The 19,169-nt window shown below is 44.1% G+C and overlaps 1 protein-coding gene across 6 annotated transcripts in view; it reads right to left on the bottom strand.

Moving 5' to 3' along the window:
* CARMIL3 (capping protein regulator and myosin 1 linker 3) overlaps window positions 1-19,169 on the bottom strand; it is a 58,795-nt gene that overhangs the window by 26,925 nt on the left and 12,701 nt on the right. For all 6 annotated transcript variants that reach the window (XR_014475046.1, XM_083188793.1, XM_083188801.1 and 3 more), the window contains 15 exons: window positions 14,680-14,780; window positions 12,350-12,420; window positions 12,187-12,260; window positions 12,027-12,102; window positions 11,818-11,906; window positions 11,031-11,125; window positions 10,699-10,785; window positions 10,384-10,493; window positions 8,624-8,701; window positions 8,299-8,375; window positions 7,374-7,478; window positions 3,939-4,008; window positions 2,158-2,239; window positions 1,964-2,060; window positions 709-763 (listed from right to left, as the gene is read on the bottom strand). Coding sequence is in view for 5 of the 6 variants with exons in the window: in XM_083188793.1 (XP_083044919.1) it covers window positions 709-763; window positions 1,964-2,060; window positions 2,158-2,239; window positions 3,939-4,008; window positions 7,374-7,478; window positions 8,299-8,375; window positions 8,624-8,701; window positions 10,384-10,493; window positions 10,699-10,785; window positions 11,031-11,125; window positions 11,818-11,906; window positions 12,027-12,102; window positions 12,187-12,260; window positions 12,350-12,420; window positions 14,680-14,780 (1,267 nt within the window). In the remaining variant the exon portion in view is untranslated. The remainder of the gene's footprint in view (window positions 1-708; window positions 764-1,963; window positions 2,061-2,157; window positions 2,240-3,938; window positions 4,009-7,373; window positions 7,479-8,298; window positions 8,376-8,623; window positions 8,702-10,383; window positions 10,494-10,698; window positions 10,786-11,030; window positions 11,126-11,817; window positions 11,907-12,026; window positions 12,103-12,186; window positions 12,261-12,349; window positions 12,421-14,679; window positions 14,781-19,169) is intronic.

Below are 19,169 nucleotides of genomic sequence, written 5' to 3'. Positions count from 1 at the left end.
GGCGTTAACAATTGTGGGGGCCATTTCACACTTCAGGGTGGCTATTTGCCCTCTGTGGGCCATTTAACATTGTTTCCTATGGAAAAATCGGGTCAATTGAGGCATTGAACAGGAAAATCGGGTCAATTGAGACATTTAACATTGTTCCCTATGGGAAACCGCGGGCCACGCGTCGGTCGCGTCGCACCCGATTTTTAGTGCATTCAATGCCCGCGATGCCCACGATTTTTTTACCTGCGATGCCCACGATCAAAATCGTGGGCGCCATGCTAGGTAAAGAGTACCGATTTTTTTAATTGGTTCCCATGAATCGGTGGGTAGAGCTGTCCTTGGAAGCGCTGTCCTTTGCATGCAATAAGGAAAAGGATGCATCACACTGAAAATGTGATATATAGTACAAGCAATTTCTTGCTCAGTATGGACTCCCTACAAATCTTCATAACGGGATCAGAAGGTTGTGAATGAGATAGCATGTGCAGCATAGGGTTATCGGACCTCCTGATCAGACTGTTGCATACGCATTTATTGGCTTATACTCTTGCATACATATTGTCCAATTATTGGGCCAATCAACCAATTATCATTTTTTCGGCATCATAATGTGATAGTGGGTATCTTGCTTTAGACTTAAGAGAATCCTGTTTCTTGAATCTAGTAAGTGCACGTGAGCTCTATATCTTCATGTGCAGTTGATTCATTGTTACTCACACAGTCTTCATCCTGAAGGACATTCACAATTCTTTGGAGGATCTCCTCAAGAACCCTGAAATTAGTGAAGTTACAGAATATAAAAGTCTTCAGTCTGTCAATAATACGTCTCTGTTTAATTTGTTTCTATGTTAGAATTAAAAAGTTACAGTTACACAGTTAGCAATTGTCATAGAACATGTCCCTTCTTTGTAAGAACATTAAGCATTAATGAGTTTTGTTGATAACGAAGCTACTTTGCTCAGAACACTCGGTCTCTCTCAGGACACAGCGATGCAGAGCACTCTGTGCTGAGTGAGGTGTCAGTGTCAGTGTTCTCCATCGAGAACACTGGCCCCGACCAATGAATAACTTGCATGCAGGTTATTATTCGCTGCCGGATTCAGAACGGCAGGGCCGCACATTTAAATCGATGCGCGTTCTACACACACACACACACAGCGATTCACCAGTGTTTTCAGGCATTTTCTGAGAGATTTAGTAAAATCACTCAGAAAATGCCTGAATGTCACCCTGTGTGTAGAGCCCATAAGTAGTGGTTTTACAGTTCATTGTTGCCTAATTTTGTGAAACGGTGAAAAAAATGTGAATTTAGTTTGAGAAGATGAAATAATGGGGGGGGGGAGGGGGGAGGGAGGAAGCATTTTTAGAGGTATCTTTGATGGGAGGGAGGGCACATAGCCATTTCTGTCCAATAAATTACCTTACTGCACCAGCTATTTGCTGAGTTTCACCCTATTGGGGTGATTCAGTAAGTCTCGCTATGCAGCATACATACGCTGCTTAGCAAGCCCATAGATGTCTCCCAGCCAAACGCCCGTCACCCCCAGAATCCCCTTGGTACAATGCGTGGGGATGTACGTGTATACATCATACCCCCGCATGTGGGTGGAGGGGAGAGACCATGGGATGATTTCTCTGCACTTTGGAAAAACAGTCAGTGTGAAATGACTTTTATTTCCCTCGGTGTTCCCCGAAGAGGGGGCGGCGCTGACATCATGTGATATCAGCCGTCCGCCCCCTGCAGACATTGGTATGCCCACGTTCCCATTCCCCTGATGCCACCTCCTGCGCCCCCCTCCCCTACCCATATGAACACCTTGGCGACTATGATAATCGCTGAAGGCATTAGTACAGCGGCCCTGCAAATGAGCAAATATGCGCAGAGCCGCACAAGAGGTCCCCAGGGCGAATACGCCGGGGACCAATTGATCCAGAATCGGGCCCTATATTTGTTATAATAAGAGATTCTCACCGGGACTTAACTGAGAAGTTTCTACCAATAGAAAGATGCTTGAGGTGTCTACTTCTACCCAAGGCAGGTACAAGGGAGAGCAAATGAGAATCCAAGCCTTGTTAAAAAAAGAGAAAGAGAGAGCATGCTGAAGAGATACAGGGCCACAAAAAGTATATATAGTAGAAAATATAGTATACAAAATACGTTCTTACCATTATCAGAAATATTCAGACTGCCAATGCTGGTGATTGGAGGGAAAAGCTCCTGTAACATCTGGGCACCTGCAGAGCGCAGCTAGATACGTAGAAGAGTAAAGTTTAAGGGCCAGATTCTCTAAGCTTCAAAAGTGATAAAATGGAGAGTGATAAACAGCCAGCCAATCAGCTCCTGCCTGACATTTTTCAAACAGTCTGTGACATGGCAGGTAGGAGCTGATTGGCTGGCTGTTTATCACTCTGTTTCATTACTTTTGAAGCTTAGTGCATCTGGCCCTAAGTGTTGATGTTAATGGAGAGTTTGGTCACATGCATTTAACACCCTGGTTAGAAGGCACTTAAAAAATAGCCTTTTGGTGCTCAAAAAGCCACACAGAAGTCTGTATCAAGCAGGGACTTAGGTAACAAGTATCAGATACCAGGATTACTATGGGTACAGAGCTGAAACAGGTAACAATTATAGGGTGTGGTACAGGGGTCCGACAGTCGGGATCCCGACAGTCATTAGCCTGACGTCGGGATCCCGACTGGCCGGACCCAGACAGCATGGTGAGCGCAACTAAGCCCCTTGCGGGCTCGCTGTGCTCACCACGCTGCACTCGCCACAGTGGCTCGCTACGCTCACCACCTATTCTATTCTCCCTCTATGGGGTTCGTGGACCCCCACGAGGGAAAATAGCCGACGGCCGTTGGGAACCCGGCTGTCTGTGTTTTGATAGTCGGGATCCCAACGTCGGGTAAATGCCATCCGGCACCCCAAATTTAGTGCTATGCAGTGCATCAGGTAAGTATCTCACCTCAAGCTCTATATCAGGAGAGGCAGCATCTTTTATAATCATTAGGACACACTGGCCCCCACTTCACTGGAGTTTAATGAGAGACACGGGAGGGTTCTGCCAACAACTATGGCATGGTTTGAAGATCACAGGTAGATGAAGGGGAGGGTTCTACCAGTTATTATAGAAAGGTTTTGAAGTTACAGAGAGATGCAGGGGAGAGTTCTGCCAACCACTGTGGCAATCATTAAAGGTTACGCGGTTCTTCTACCTGCCACATTGGCGCTGCATGGAGGTTACAGGGAGATGAAGTGGAGGGTTTTGCCAGTGATATGGGGCTGATCAGAGAGACAAGGAAGACATGAGTGAAGGCTCTGTCAGTTATTATGGCCCAGTTTGGAAGTTACCACTTGATTGTGGTATGTATTAGAGATTATAGGGGGAGGGAGTTGGTTAAGATGGAGCCTCAAACAGTATTATGCCAGGAAAACCAATGACATGGTTGTATGTGCATCTAAATGTACTGTTTATTGTATCCATTTATATAATATACATAAAGGCAGGGACTTCGAGCCTGATTCAGACTTGATGGCAAATGCAAAATCTTTCTGAAATGGGCAAAAGGTCCATACATACCAGGCGATCATGCCCAGAGTATATGGACAGCGATGATCGTTGTCATCGCTGGGGGGAAAGCCGCTCAGTGCATACACACTGAGCCACTTTCCCCCTGCCCGGTGCTGTCAGCGGGGGGAGGACAGCTTTGCATAGCGCAGAAGCAGAAACCAGAGCATAAACAGCTTGATTATGAACCGTACCTGCTTTAGACAGCCTGACACTTTCCAGTGGCTGTGGGGCTACAACAGGACAAACTGGGACTAGACATTCTACTCTATGATAACTTAAATGCAACAAGTTGCATTATATAACGTGGTATGTGTTACACTACATGCTATGTATTACACTCATATGTAATATCTGTATAACACATAGCAGTCTTACCTCACAACTGCTTAGATCAAGATTAACGTCCTGGAGGTGAGTGTTGGAACATAGCCCCTGCAGCAAGGCTCTGGGGAGGAAAACAGAAGCACTTAAAATCCATCCAACTGAACATTTACTGTCTCCCCTTCTGTGACATATGCATGTTCTGTGTGATGGTTGGACAGAAATATCAGCCAAATGTAGTTCAATATGACACACGTTTATTTGAACCTTGATCCATGTAATACAAAGTAATACATCTGTGATATAATGTTTATGCAATGTCTCAATAAAAAAGTTATAAAAAAAAATCCATCCAACTGGCAGTCATTTTTTTTGCTGGTTTTAACAGTACTTGTGGATTTACTGAGTGCTCATTCTAGGTATCTGTATAAGAATTGTATCTAATCTACTGCTCTGTGCAGTAAAAAAAAAAAATTGTAATTGAGGCATTGCAGAGTAATGTAACAATTGGAGGTATACATTTTTAACACATCCAGGCAAGTATGCAATACATTTCAGTAGGTACAACTGTAGTCATACATAGAGAAATGGTAACATTCAAAATAAAAGACAAGACAAAATGTGTCATATTGGTATAAAAGAGCAAGTAGGCAAGTGAACCATGACAAGAATTTGGGCACATAGTAGTTGCAGCTGGATCTGGTAACAGGTTAGCTATGGCTGACAGATCCCAGGATGAAGACGTTGGTCATGTAAAACGTTAACCTAAGGCAATGGGTGGAACTGGGGAAGCCATCCTGTAAGACACCAAGTGGTATTAGGAAGGCTTGGATGAACTTGCTCTCTGGTTGCTGGGCCCATTTACTATGAATATTTACAAATAATTCCCAGAAAGTTGGGTACCTCCCGAATATAAGACGGAGTGACCTCATGAATATAAGACGGAGGGACTGCAGCAGGGATCTCCAATCCCTATTGCAATTCCTCCTGCCCCACTCACACCACTTCCTCTATAGGCTTCTATGGGGATGCAATGCTGCCCAATGTACCAATATCGGGCATAATCGCATTGGATGAAACTCAGCTGAATGTGTTCAGTGAAACGCGTTGGTGATTCAGGACCCACTGCTACAAGCACCAACAATTCACCTGCTGATTTATCTGAAGGACTGTCCCAAGACTTGAAAGTACCTTGCCATTTGCGACCTGGATGCAACCCGCATACTAGTTGAGGCTGTCTGGACTTGGTAAATATTACATCTAGAGGCATAAGGACAACACCTCCAGCGGTACCCAGGATTACAAAACACTGGCAGGACTCCTCCAAAGGGACTTTCAGCCCGGTTCAGTGCAGGTTATGCCCAATGTTTCTTGCGGTTTTAATCACAACCCGGTTTGCACATGGTCCCTGGATTTGTTATATTTTAATGCCTTTTATATTATTAATTTTTTTGTGCCATTAAATTTGTTTATATTGATTCACTTGGTAGAGCAGTAATTCATTAATTTTAGCACTGCTTTACACCTTTTCTGTTGTTTTTGTACCCATTCTGGGAGCTGACTACTCCCTGAAAGCAGCAGCTGTGATTAAGGATACTCATAATAAGCGCTCTATAACTGACGTATTGTCAGTTTCTTTCTTTCTTTTATGTATATACGTATGTCCACACCGCGGGATAATAATCATTAGCCATATAAAACACATTGAAAGCTCTCTCCTGCGGTATAGCACATCCTTAATGGGATGTATATCTGGGAAAGACACCGCCTGCAGCTATATCAAATTGGATGTATAGTGAAAGCTGCCTCCTGTGGTATAGCTCAACCTCCGTATGCTGAATAGGGGAGGGAGATGGCTTGCAACTATCACCAGATTATTACAATCGGGATGATTTAAAATCAAAGTTCATACAGTGCACACTGAGAGCTGCCTCACATGGCTGCAATTCTGCCTCGGTGTGCTGTCTGAGGGAGGAATGCCACCTACAGCTACATCAGCACATAGCACCCTGCTGTGAGAAGTCTATACTCCTGTTCTAGATTTATCACTGGTCAACTCACATGTCCTTTGGCCTTGTATCATAAAAAGACTACTTCCTCTAACATTTTTTCTCTCCACAAGCAAATTTTTCAAAGCTTTTGCTTCACAAATGTATATATTATTTATAACCAATAATGTATATGTAATTATATATATATATATATATATATTTGAATTCAATCAATTGCTTTATATGTGCTAAATGTTATACAGAGTAATAACAAGTACATTCTATGTTCTTTATTCTTGCTAATATAAGTCTGTTGATATTATTTTGGCCAAAACAGACTGTATTTGTTTAAACTAGTGTTATTGCAGATATGACTGTAATACATGAGGAAACATTTCCTAGTTACAATATTGGGTGATTTATAGTTATGTGCACATACCTTTAAACTATAACCATTTTGCGCTGCTCTTTTTTTTTTTTTTTTGCATGCATGCATTGATAGAGGTGGCTGGGACAAGAAAATGTCTCTCTATGCTTTAAGGTACCGTTCCTGGTTCCCCATTTCAGTTGCTATACTAATGTACCATCTCCTCAGCCTTGTGCTCTATGCAATGACACCAGCCCTGGTGCCCACATATACAGATCAGCTACATTTTAAATTTGGGTTAGGTTGTGGCTGCCACGTACATTAACCTTCCATAAGGTTCTTCATTTTACATTTCCCCTATAACATAATTTCTCCACATGCACATTTTGAGGCAGAGGAGATTATTCTAGTTCCATCGCTCCCCTTCACGTTCGCACAGCGGAGCGATGTTTAATGATTGCATATGCACATTTATGCGCATGTGCAGCCGCATTGTTCGAGCAGCCATGGCAAATGGATTATTTGCCAGCTGCTCACACACAGCAGTGCAGGTGGGGGTGTGGGGCGGCAGGCTGTGGTCGCACCCATGGGAACGCCCAGCATTTCATGGGCGTTCCCATGAAAACACTGTGCGTTCTCATGAAAATTCACCGGTGATGCGGGTGTGGAGGCTGGTAGCTGACGTCAGCAGATGTCAGCTGCCCACCCGCTTCCCGTACATGGACCCGCAGATCTATGACACAAGAAAGGGTGTATTAGATCTGCGAGCGCTGTAGAAATCATTCAATGGTCGGCAACCATGAAATCATTTCACCGGGAAATCTGCGTGCGAGGGGGGGGGGGGGGGGGGGGCGGACGGACGTGTGAGCGACCGGCAGCATTTAGATGACCCGCAAAGCTGCGCATTTCACAGCTTTGCGGGTCAACCAGAGTAACCTCCTGAATGTGCTCTGAAATGGAAATCATCATCAACCATATTTTGTCATTCAGCCATTCCAAAAAATAATAAAACGCATTACATGACAATCCGGTTAGCTCTAAATGAAAGGTTACAGCACTCAAGCTAAGCAAAAACAATCTGTATGATTTTAAGTCATATTGTTTAGGCATTTGTGAAATTTAGTTTCTCACCTCAAAAGTTCTGGGGGCACTTTGGTTCCACTCAGGGATATGTGAGATAATGACAAAGAGCTGCCAAAAAATTTCTCCACAGATGGCAGTGTCTCTGGAGTGCGCCTAGGAAGAATACAAATGTAAGCAAGTTTGAGGTATGGTTCAGTGACCATGCACATGACAGTATTATGCCCTAATATTACAGATATAATAATATTATATCTGTAAAGCCCCATACACACTAGAAGATCCTGCCAATCTTCTAGTGCATACACACTTGTCGATGCTGGCACTGGGAGGGTAAGGACAGTGGGGGAGTGAAGGAGGGGGGCGGGCTGGCCATTCTGCAGCATGGCCATCATTAACGAGGACTTCCTTCATCTGTAGAAGCAGGACAAGAGAGGGAGTCGTTAATGATGCATTGGAGCACGCATTGATAACAATATTGCATGTACTGTAAAAGATATTGCTCAAAAGGGCCCTTTTGAGCGATATATTTACCTATCTCGTCTAGTGTGTATGGGGCTTGAAAAATGTGATGCAAAATGTACAGCAACTGGGGAAATCATTGATCACTCTTCTATGATACGAAAAAATGAGAGTCCATTTCTATAAAATTTACCCATCAAAACAAAAAAAGTTTTTTTGGGGCACAATTCAATTGTTTTATAGCACCCGATCTCATTCAAATGTTTTTTGTAATGCGTAGATCATGCCCAAATGAAATGGATAAACCTGACTAAAGCACCAACTAGTGGTGGCCACTGGAAAAAAAATTGCATCCACCCCTTTTAATCATTCTGGGGAACCTCTGATATCAATGCTAGTATCAGTCTGCTATTGCTATACAGTTGTTTTAAAGAATGCATTCTTATACAATGAAATCATTTCATCCACCTCATACAGTAGCTAAGCCTACCAGTTACAAGAATAGGACACCCACCGGTGTGACAGGGAGTTCTTAGAGAGGTCGAGATGCGAGAGACAGGAGCAGCAACCAAGAGCTAATGCCCCAAAAATCTGAAATGAGACAGTACAGCTGCAATATCCCCAAGTCATTTTTATTTGTTTTATTTCCTCCGTTCATTCTTGTGTACTCATTATAAACCTAGCACTCGGCTCATCCATCTTAACTGACTCCCACCACATCGCACACTGCTGATAATCTAGCACTTAACATTTTCTACATCCACCATACAGCTCTATTATTTCCATCCAGAAAACCCCAGTCACCCGTGCATTACTCCCACACATGGCCCTTCTCTTACAGTGTCCACAGCACAGTCTGTTCCTGAGAGATCCAAATAAACCAACGAATTTGGATGAGACAGAAAAGTGTAAAGTGCCTAGAAAACAGAGATTTAGTCGTTATTCAGTTAGTGCAGCTGTATAAGAAGATATTGGGTATGTGAAGTATTAACAAGGAAATGTTAAAAGGGTTATGGGTCATAGGCTTGAAACTTTGAAGGTCAACATACATTAGGTCAACAACTAAAGGTCGACTTAAGCATGAAATAGGTCAACATGGCTAAGGTCGATAGGGTTGGAAGACCGACACAAACATTAGATTGACAATGGGAAGGTCGACAGTCAAAAGGTCAACATCAGTTTTTCACATTTTTTTTTGTCCTGAATTTCGATGCAAGGCGACATGGACACAGTATCCGTGTACTGCGTCCCCTCGCATTTGGGAACACTATTATATTCTCCCTCCACGCCCTAGTTTATGGTAGGGTATGAAAAACTTTTTGAAAAAAAAAAAACATGAAAAACTAATTTCAACGTTTTGACTGTCGACCTTCCCATTGTCGGCCTAATGCTTGTGTATTTAATGACATTTTTGTAAAAGGAGACAGAAATAGAGAAGTGTTACAGAAGGCAACTGGAAATATTATGTAAACCATGCACCCTTATTATGGATGGTAGATGAGAATGGAGCAATACTTAATCTGGGTACAGACTATACGATTCGCGGCACCACCGATATCGAACGACGAACAATCTAGTGGTAAAAAGCTGACCAATATCTTTAACAATATCCTCCAGTGATATCACCCGGACCCCTGCCAAACATACAGTCGCTAACAATATAGTAAGATTTGACCGCATGCTCAGAGGACAGGTAGGATCGTTAACGACCCGCGTGAGCGTGCATCATTAAGGATATAATATGTACACAATAAACGATCTGCACAATAATATTATTACAATATTGTTATCATGCATATCATTTAGTAAAATTGCATAGTGTGTACTAAGCTTTAGGAGATGTTTTGACATTAAACGCTAAAGATCATTTTTATATCCATGATATAGCTGCCTGAGAAATATACCATAGACACGTTGCTCGGGTCGCCAACCATCGATACGTTGCAGCATCAAGTAAATTACGATTATGCCATAGAGCATATAGCAGATATGTCAGGTTCTGTTTAGATGCGTTACACACTGGATATAACTTAAGTAACAAATGATATTATTGATAGTTATATTTATATCATTATTTTGCAGATATACATGTAAAGGAAGAGCATAAAGGCTGCCATGTTACTGTATCTCATCAGTCCACAGCTAGGGATAACAGCTGAGAGGCCTTTTGCATTTCTCCATGTGTAACACTCAAACCAATGATGTGTTTGTAATGGAGAAGAATAAATTAAAAGAAAGTATCAAGGTAAAACTAATATTAATATGAGAGATGTGTTCTCTGTTTAAATATTTAGTGAATACACAAGTAAGTAGAGGAACCACAATAGGCTCCAATGCTGCTCCCATTGTCAGGAAATGTCACCAATAGAGGAGCTACAATTAAATGTAGTGCTGTTCTCTTACCATTCCACAGTAGCTTTACTTAAATCAAAATTAATTAATGGAAAATGCCAAATAAAGACACCATAATATAACGTAATAAAAAGTTCAAAATGTAAACATGCATGAATTCCTGGCTTTTAGTATTATTGTCTGCGTAATGATGAATTTAGTGAGGGTTATAGAATTATGGTGATATCCGGTTAGTGTTCAGTCTCACATTGGTCTCCTCGCTCCCGAGAAGTCCAGGGTTCTTACTGAGGGTCAGAGAGTGCAGCGATGAGGAGAAAAGAGCATTCTGGCAGAGAGACTGACACAGAGAGAGTGCTCCTACAGAGAGAAAGTGCAACAGTAATATACACACACATAAACAACATTGTACATGCACCCATTTACCACACGCACTGCCCCACAAGCACCCTCTCATTTTTGATACCACAGTTTTACACTGTTTAAAGCCACACATGTGAGCACTGGAAGACAGTGTTACTAAGCACCACAATGCCATGCAGCAACATTTCACACATCCATGTACCTCGGGCTGTAATGTTTGTTTTACTCAAATTGAGACTCCGGAGTCCGGCATGAAAATACAGAAATTGCTGAGACAGAGCCGAGATTCCTAGAGAGATGAAAAGGATATACACAAGCTGTACACATGTGCATCAGTCCATGTATATTTACTGAGTCTGGGCTGGAATGTGATGCGTTTGAGTATGCACTTGTCATATATGCACAAATAGAGATGAGTTCTATAAACGTAATCTACAGTACTCTGAGGTATGAGTAATGCCCTTTCATGTACATGATTTACTAATGGGATTACATGCATGTGTATCAGTGTGCACAGTGCAGGCGTTGGGTTACCTCGGTCTTCCAGTGGGTTGTGTGACAGGTTCAGTGAATGCAGAGAGGAGGCGGAATTATCTGACAACACAGAGGCCAAGCGGAGAGCAAAATCACTGCAGGAGAGAGAGGGACAGAGAGAGGAGGAACGGAGAGAGAGGGATAAGGGGTGAGAGAGAGAGAAGGAAGGTGTAGGGGGAGGGGTACTGTACTTGTGGGGATGACAAGCTAAGCTAAAATGTTGCTTATTGTCCATTTCTCAATCCCAATTTTAGCTTTTCCCATTACTCTCCTGTTTTTTATCCCTTGAATGAATAATGAGATATGTCCCCTGATTTCCCCTTTATAGTAACAACATTCCTCCCACACATTACAAACATGCTTAATGAGTAACAATACAAACACATGAACCATGCTGGAGCCCACTGTGTTACGCACTATGCTTTGAATGTCTTATCATTCTTTATGGGTTCCTCACAGTAACTTTCATAGGGGAGGATGGTACTAAGCCTTGGATGGAGATAAAGTAGATGGAGTACCAGCCAATCAGCTCCTTACTGTAATGTCACAGGCTGTGGCTGAAAAATGACAGCAGCCAGTTGATTGGTACTTTTTCTCCATCCAAGGCTTAGTACATCTGCCCCTTATTCCTGACGCCATGCCCATCCATTTTCATCTGCTTATGTAACCAATATCACATAATCTACTTTGATTCCCTACAACATTGCCAATGTCCTCCTATCTCCTTCTCCACCCTTATCTCATGATCCCATCCATATATCCCTCTTTCTCTGTCTCCCTCTCTCACGCTCTCAGTCCGCAGTCCTCTAGGATCAGTTCCTCTAGGTGCTGTGATCGGCCCACGCAGTGCAGGATCTGCTCAGTCACCTCCGATCCCTGTGTTGAAAGAACACAACCAGATGCATGCGATTAACCACACCAGTTGTATGACGCATTAAGGATAGGAACATGCAGAAATACCCACACTCCATATATATATAATCGGTTCCTATTTACCAGCTTGATATTTGCAGCCTGCAGCCTGAGAAAATACTGATTGTATGCAAGAGAAGCAACAACCAGAGCCAGGTCCCTGTGGAGACACAAAGAGATATGCTGTGACTGAAAAAGCAGCCAGTGACAATGCACAGCACCTTCTTACCTTTACCCCCCTGACCTGCTTTCCAGATGGCTGAAGTCCTGCAAGTTAAACTCCCGGTTGTCCTGAGAGTGATAGATCATATCCACGTCCTGTAATGAGACATAGTATGTGCTACTGGACCGCTCTCCTTCCTTATACTGTTCATGTTCTCCCCTCATACTGCTGTACCATTACTTACCCACTGAACTTCTTCCCTGCAGCCAACACCATTGTAGTCACACAGAGCAGCGTATGTCTCCGAAAACCCACCTGCCACAAACACACTTGTCATTGTTACATAATGATGACAGAGAGCTTGAGAACAGTGTAGATTGGGTATGGGTCATTGGGTCGACACTATAAAGGTTGACATACATTAAGTCGACCACTAAAGGTCGACTGGGCTTAGGTCAACACATTAAATAGGTCTACATGGCTTAGGTGGCATATAAAGTAGCAGCAATACAGCAGGGTTAGGCACCATGCATACCCCCCAACAATCCCGATTTCAGCGGGACAGTCCCGATTACCGGGTCCTGTCTCGCTGTCCCCCCCGCGGCTGGAGGTGTCCCGCTGCGGGGGGGGCAGTTCGGAGCCCCCCCCAATTTGACAGAATAGACGCTGTGCGCATGCGCACAGCGTCTATTAGCGGCCGAAAACGGGGACGCAGCTCATTTGCATAAGCCACGCCCCTCATTTGCATAAGATGTGCCCCTTTTTGGGCGCGTGTTCCTATTTCTGCAGCCGGAAAGTTGGGAGGTATGACCATGGGTTAGGTCTAAATTCAAGTGGGCTAAGGGACCTTGTCAGGTGACAGGGGAGGAGAGGGGGTGGATAGAGGAGGAGCAAGGTCGGAACCAGAGGCAGAACTCTGGGAGGCAATGGAGTTATCTGCCGCCGGGCTCCTGCTCCCAAGGGGGCACCTCTCCTCCCCCTGGAAGTTTAAATCAGTTATTTAAAAGACATTGCTTCTGTGGCTGAGTTCTGAAATATATGTGTTATCTATCTATCTATCTATCTATCTAAACAAAAATATTTTATATGTAGGGTTGTATGTGTGTGTGTGTGGGGGGGCACCAATATATATCTTGCCTCCGGGCAACTGTAACGAACTTACGCCACTGGTCGGAACAAGGGACCCAAATGGAGCCTTGCGGGTTCCCTTCGCTCGCCATGCTTCGGACAATAAAAGCAACCAGTGGCGGCGTGGATAGTGAAGGAGCAAGCCCCCCAGCCTTGCTCCGCCCCCTGGGTGTGAATGGTCCTTTAACCCACTAGAAATTAGCAACTATCATGGGGGTTTAAAACACATGAATTACAAAAGTTAGCCCAGGCAGCAAAGTGTTAGCGAAAGCCATTAATGTTTTCAGGAGAGCCATGGACCAGCTGGAAAAGTTACTGTACAATACCATAACTAGTGTACATTATGCTATGTCATTAGGGTAATGTAAAATCACACTATTAAAGAGTTTTATCAAAGCTTGGTGAGAGATTATGGGTGAAATGTAATAGGCTGAGAGATTCAGAAAGTGAGAGATTTGGTAAGAAATCTCCAGGTTTTTTTAAAGCGGCAATCATTTACACTGCAAAACCAGTTTGATTTTGCAGTGTAAATGATTGCTGCTTTAAATAAACTGGAGATTTCTTACCATTTCTTACTCTCATCCTATCACATTTCCCCCCAAAGTAACAACTAATCAGCTGAATGATTGTTACTTTATCTCTGTGCATTTTTTCTCTCTACAAAAGTTTGATACATCTCCCATGTATGTGTCATGGGGTCGACATGTGTCAAGGTTGACATGCATTGGGTTGTCCACATGGGCTTAGGTCAACACCTGAAAATGTCGACATGAGTTTACGTCCACAGGGTCATTAGGCCGACATGGGCAAGGTTGACAGTCTAAATGTCGACATGATTTGTTTTTAGATCGAATGTCGACACAGTCAACATGGACACCATATTGGTGCACCATGTCCCCTTGCATGGTTTGATGCACTCGCCATGCTTTGGGCACACTATTTTATTCTCCCTCCATGCCCTAGTGGATGGTAGGGCATGAAATACCGCCTGCCGGCACATGTCGGCAAAAAAAGGGAAAAACCCATGTTGACCTTTTGACTGTCAACCTTTCCCATGTCGACCTAATGCTTGTGTCAACCTAAAAACCCTCTCGATCTAAGCCCATGTTGACCTTTTCAGGTGTCGACCTAAGCCCACGTTGACCTTCAGTGGTCAACCCAATGCATGTCAACCTTGGGTGTGTCGACACAACCACCATATATCTATCTTCCCCATGTCATACAATGTCCATGTAGATACATTTCTTAGCAGAAATACTTCTGTCTAGTATGGCCTCAGATTTATTACAGTGAGTATTCTAAAATAAAGGTGGATCAACCATTGCAATGGGAGAAGTAACAATATCTATAGAATCCGTATTCACATTATATACTACCTACATATGCAGCATCATCATTATATATGCATGATGTACAACCACATGTCACAAAGCTACATGACCTCACCACATATCCCAGTTGCTGCTATTATGCCTGCAGTTTCCGAGTTTGGTGATGAATTCCGCGAACTATCCGTGGATTCAGGATATTGCCGTCTAACCAGACATCTGTCCAAAAGAAATAGGACGAAAGTGTTAAGTCAGGAATTAGTGGTATTTTATTATCATAAACGGGTCTTCTAGGGATGATAATTGGGTTCTGCATTGCATGTCTGGAGCATGTGAAGCAAAATCCCCAATAAGTGCTAACTTATGGGGCTAATTCAGCAGTACTCAAACTGTGGGTCCTGACCCCAAAGTGGGTCCCGACCTTTTCATCATATGGTCGCGACTCCATGTTGCTGACCATCAGGCTTATGACTTTTCTAATCTCATTCAGTGATTCAAGGAGTCTGAAAAGTATTTTTAGTTCACCACATCTAATAGGATACTGCCCTTAGGGAGACATTGGTCGCTGCAAGTGTATAGGGTGTGTAAGCCAAAATGGCATTGGCCACACCCACATAGTCCTGGTGGGCCCTTGAACTTTTTCATTCTCAGGCACACGTGGACCTTAATCCAGCTGTGGTTCTTCACTATTTTGTTTTTTAATTTTTGTTCCCTCTCAATGTCATGGTTCGTGTAAGCCATGATAAAACACAGCAGTATTTTTCAAAGGAACATTTATTTTATTGAAATAGCTAAGAAGTAGTATAAAACTTTTACAATTCCAGTTTAAGAAGGTTAGGCATGTACCTAGAAGTGCACGGAATGGGCCATAAAAGCATTTTGCATTGTCCATCTGGTGCACTTTATATATTACCTCCATTGTGGAAGGCAGACACATCTAAAATAATGTGAAATGGGTGTTTTCACACCATTTTAACATTATTTTATTGAATGCACTAAAGGGCTTTTGGAGCAGTTTCCGTTAAAAATTGCTCCATACCCTGTACCCATACCCATTTCCCATACTTATAATACGAAAAGCGATCTGGTCGAATTTAAAATTGTTTAAAAAAAATTCCGCAGTGATATTAACGTCAGCTTCAGCTGGCTAATCAGAAATCTCACTGCGATATTTGCAGGGACCAGTCCAGTGTGATCAGCTTCTTCACAAACAAGCTCTGTCCCTGATTGGGCCACACATCTACATCATTAGATGTGGATGTGATAAATCGGCCCATTATAAAGCTACTTCCTGCAGTAAGTGATATTTATAATATGCTTTCACATGGAAAAACACAGGTTGTCTGTTGGTCTGAATGGGTCAATCTGAGTTTGTGCTTCAGTGGTTTTTCTGAAGCTCACACAGGTTACTCTACAAAAGTATCTCAATGAGCTCCTTTTAATACCCCTTTCATGCAGATGAATGGACCCAGAAAAAACCTTTGGCCATGACTAGGATCACAGAACCAGGTTGATCCAGTTGAAACAGTCACATGACCAGACTTTTTCCCAGGTCTTTGCCTTGGTGTAAATGGGGTATCAGCACGGGTTGAAACTGTTCAATATATATGCTCAGAGCAGGGATTTTGGTCTGAAGAGGGTATGGGTAGATGACCAGCCTTACAGAGAAGCTACCAGTGACATATTTCTGGCATGCAGGCAGTACTGGTGCTGAAGGAACACAAAAGGGAATGCAAACATAATTTTTCATGCTCCTTCCTGCTATAATAAGGTTTTTCACACTGGCACATCATTTGTGTGGACCTAGCCTTTTTTTCACAAAATAGTCTGTGATACGGTGTGGAGTGAAACATTTCAGCTCTGTTACCCATGGCAACCAATAGTACATTAGCTTTTATTAATTTTGCACACTGAATGAGAAATATACATATAATAATCAGATAATACAGAGAGTGGTTTTTTTTCCTAACCAGATTTACCCCTCCCTGTTGGTACCTGAATGACATTACCTCTGATTGAGCAGCTTGCCAATAAAAGTGTTGTGCTTTTATTAATTTTGTTTGCTCCATGGCTGAAATATCTGCTTTACTCAGTTGCAATGCTGGAGATATCTGTGCATTCTTTTTTATCCAATGCATATACTATTTACATTGGAACTAATCACAAAAAAATTCAGACTAAGGTGTTCGTTTCGAATGATAAATGCTGCCTAGGCGCTGTGCAGCTCGGCGGGTATATGTTCTTTGTGTGATACTGTACTGTCCCTGCTTATACTGCTACCTACCTGGCTGCTGCAATGACCAGTGGCACCACTGATGGCTGCCTAGGCACTGTGCAGCTTGGCGGGCATGTGTTCCCTGTGTGATAACTGTACTGTCCCTGCTTATATTGTCACCTACCTGGCTGCTGCAACAACCAGTGGCGCCGCTGATGGCTGCCTAGGCGCTGTGATCTACACGAAAGAGCACTCAGATCTGGGACCCTACATGCTGAAGATATTGCCAGTAGGAATAGTGTTTTGAATGTAAGCCAAGAAGACGCCAGAGGTTCAAAAGAAGGCATAGTCAAACAACATAGAACCAAGGAAAGGTCCCACGGGTTTGCAGGAGGGCATATTGGAGGTTGGAGGTGTACAGCCCCTTGTACGAAGGGGTGTGGTATAGGGCTCCGACAGTCAGGATCCCGGCAGTCATTAGCCTGGACGCAGACAGCATGGTGAACGCAACAAAGCCCCTTGCGCTACGCTCGCCACCTATTCTATTCTCCCTCTATGGGGTCGTGGACCCCCATGAGGGAAAATAGCAGGTGGTCGTCGGGCACCTGTCTGTCTGTGTTTTAACAGTCTGGATCCCGACGTCGGGTAAATGACTGTCGGGACCGCGTCCGGCACCCGTAAGAACGTGTGAAGATGCAGCTATCTTCCGTTGAAAGCAAACATAGAGAGCTGACACCTGAACCTTCAATGAAGCATGACTGAAACCTACAGATGTAGCAGGATTCATCTTTGCAGGGGATGGCGATGGCGTCGCCATCGCCATCCCCTGCCCCGCCGCCATCTGTATGCCGGAAGGGGACGCGCGCACCCCTTCCGACGGTGCTGCCCTCGGTCGCCCGGTGCCCACACCGGGCGACCGCACCCCCCCCCCCCCCGCAGCCTCCTCGGGTCCCCCCCTGCCCCCTCGAGCAGGAGGCGGACAGTAATGCATCCGCCTCACCGCCCCGCCGCCCGGATACTGAGACACGCGTGCGTGGGGGACACACGCGCGTCTCAGTCAGATAGCGGCGCCGTGTTGCTGGCGATCCGCCAGCAGCATGCTGCTGGCGGATCGCCAGCAAGGATAAGACCCGATTCATCTGTAGGTCGAGGCCAGATTGCAAAAAGGCTAGAACTGTACACAACGTGTATATTCTAGGGTTAAACCTTGGTGGTTTACCTATGCAACTCCCGTCGCATTTTCTGATTGAATGCGAACAGCTTTGAAGCAAAGTTGTGTTCTGGAATGGCGAAGTCTGTTCAATGGCCCATAGCTCCAAAATGTTTATTGGCAGTGTGGCTTCCTGATGTGACCACCGACCCTGGAAGGACTGGTCTTCCATTACTGCCCCCAGCCCTGCAGGCTGGCATTCGTTGTGACTATCATGTAGTCATGGTTTGCAAATGAACGGCCCTTGCTTAGGTTGTCTGACGGTAGCCACCACTAGAGCAAAAGTCGGACCTCCCTTGAGAGTATCAGAAACTGAGATGGAGGTGTGAGCGGTTCCAACAACTCCGTAAAGCCAGTTGGAGTGGGCGAGAGCGGAATTGCCTGAACTCCACCATGGGAAAGCTTGACACCAGCTTCCCTAGTACTTTCATGCAGAGGTGGATGGACACCTTGCGTTGGGCCAAGAACGATCAAATCTGGGGTTGTATTTCCAGTAACTTGTTCTGTGGAAGAAAGACCCTCTGAGACATCGTGTCTATAAGGTCACTGAGGTGTACATGGTGGTCAAGCCAACAAATTATCCACCCGTGGGACTGAAGCAGGTCCACTGTCAGTTGTAATTGAAATTGGAGGTCCTCCCTTGACTGAGCCACGAGAAGGAGATCATCAAAGTAGGTAAGAACTGACACTCCTTGAAGATGTAGGTCGGCCACACTTTTGTGAAGACACAGGGGGCTGTTAAGAGCCGAATAGAAGGGCCCGGAATTGTTAGTGATAGTCTAGTACTGCAAACCGAAGGAAGAGCTGATACTCCAATTTTATGGGGTGTTGAGATACGCATATATCTAATGACGCCATCAAATCTCAAGCTTGGATTTCTGAGCCTTTGGTAAGGAGTGTTGAGCTCTCGCAGGGATCGGAGTCCTTGCTTTACTTGGGGGCCCAAAAAAATTAGACAGGCTGACTTTGAAGCAGCAATAGAAGCGATGATCTTGTCAAATTCTGGACTGAAAAAGTACGGTTCCAGAAAATGGTAGGGCTTCCAACACTTTTTTTGGAGTCATTATCCACTTTCCACGACCTTAACCACAAGTGCTGCCACTAAGACAGTTGAGATCTTAGAGGCAAAAATACCTGCATCCAGGACTCCCTCACTGAGGTAGGTGCTTGCCTCCTTAATGTT

Source organism: Crinia signifera, chromosome 1 (genome assembly GCF_055691185.1).
Source record: "Crinia signifera chromosome 1, ASM5569118v1, whole genome shotgun sequence".
NCBI lineage: Eukaryota > Metazoa > Chordata > Amphibia > Anura > Myobatrachidae > Crinia > Crinia signifera.
This window is presented reverse-complemented; position numbering and strand designations above follow the sequence as displayed.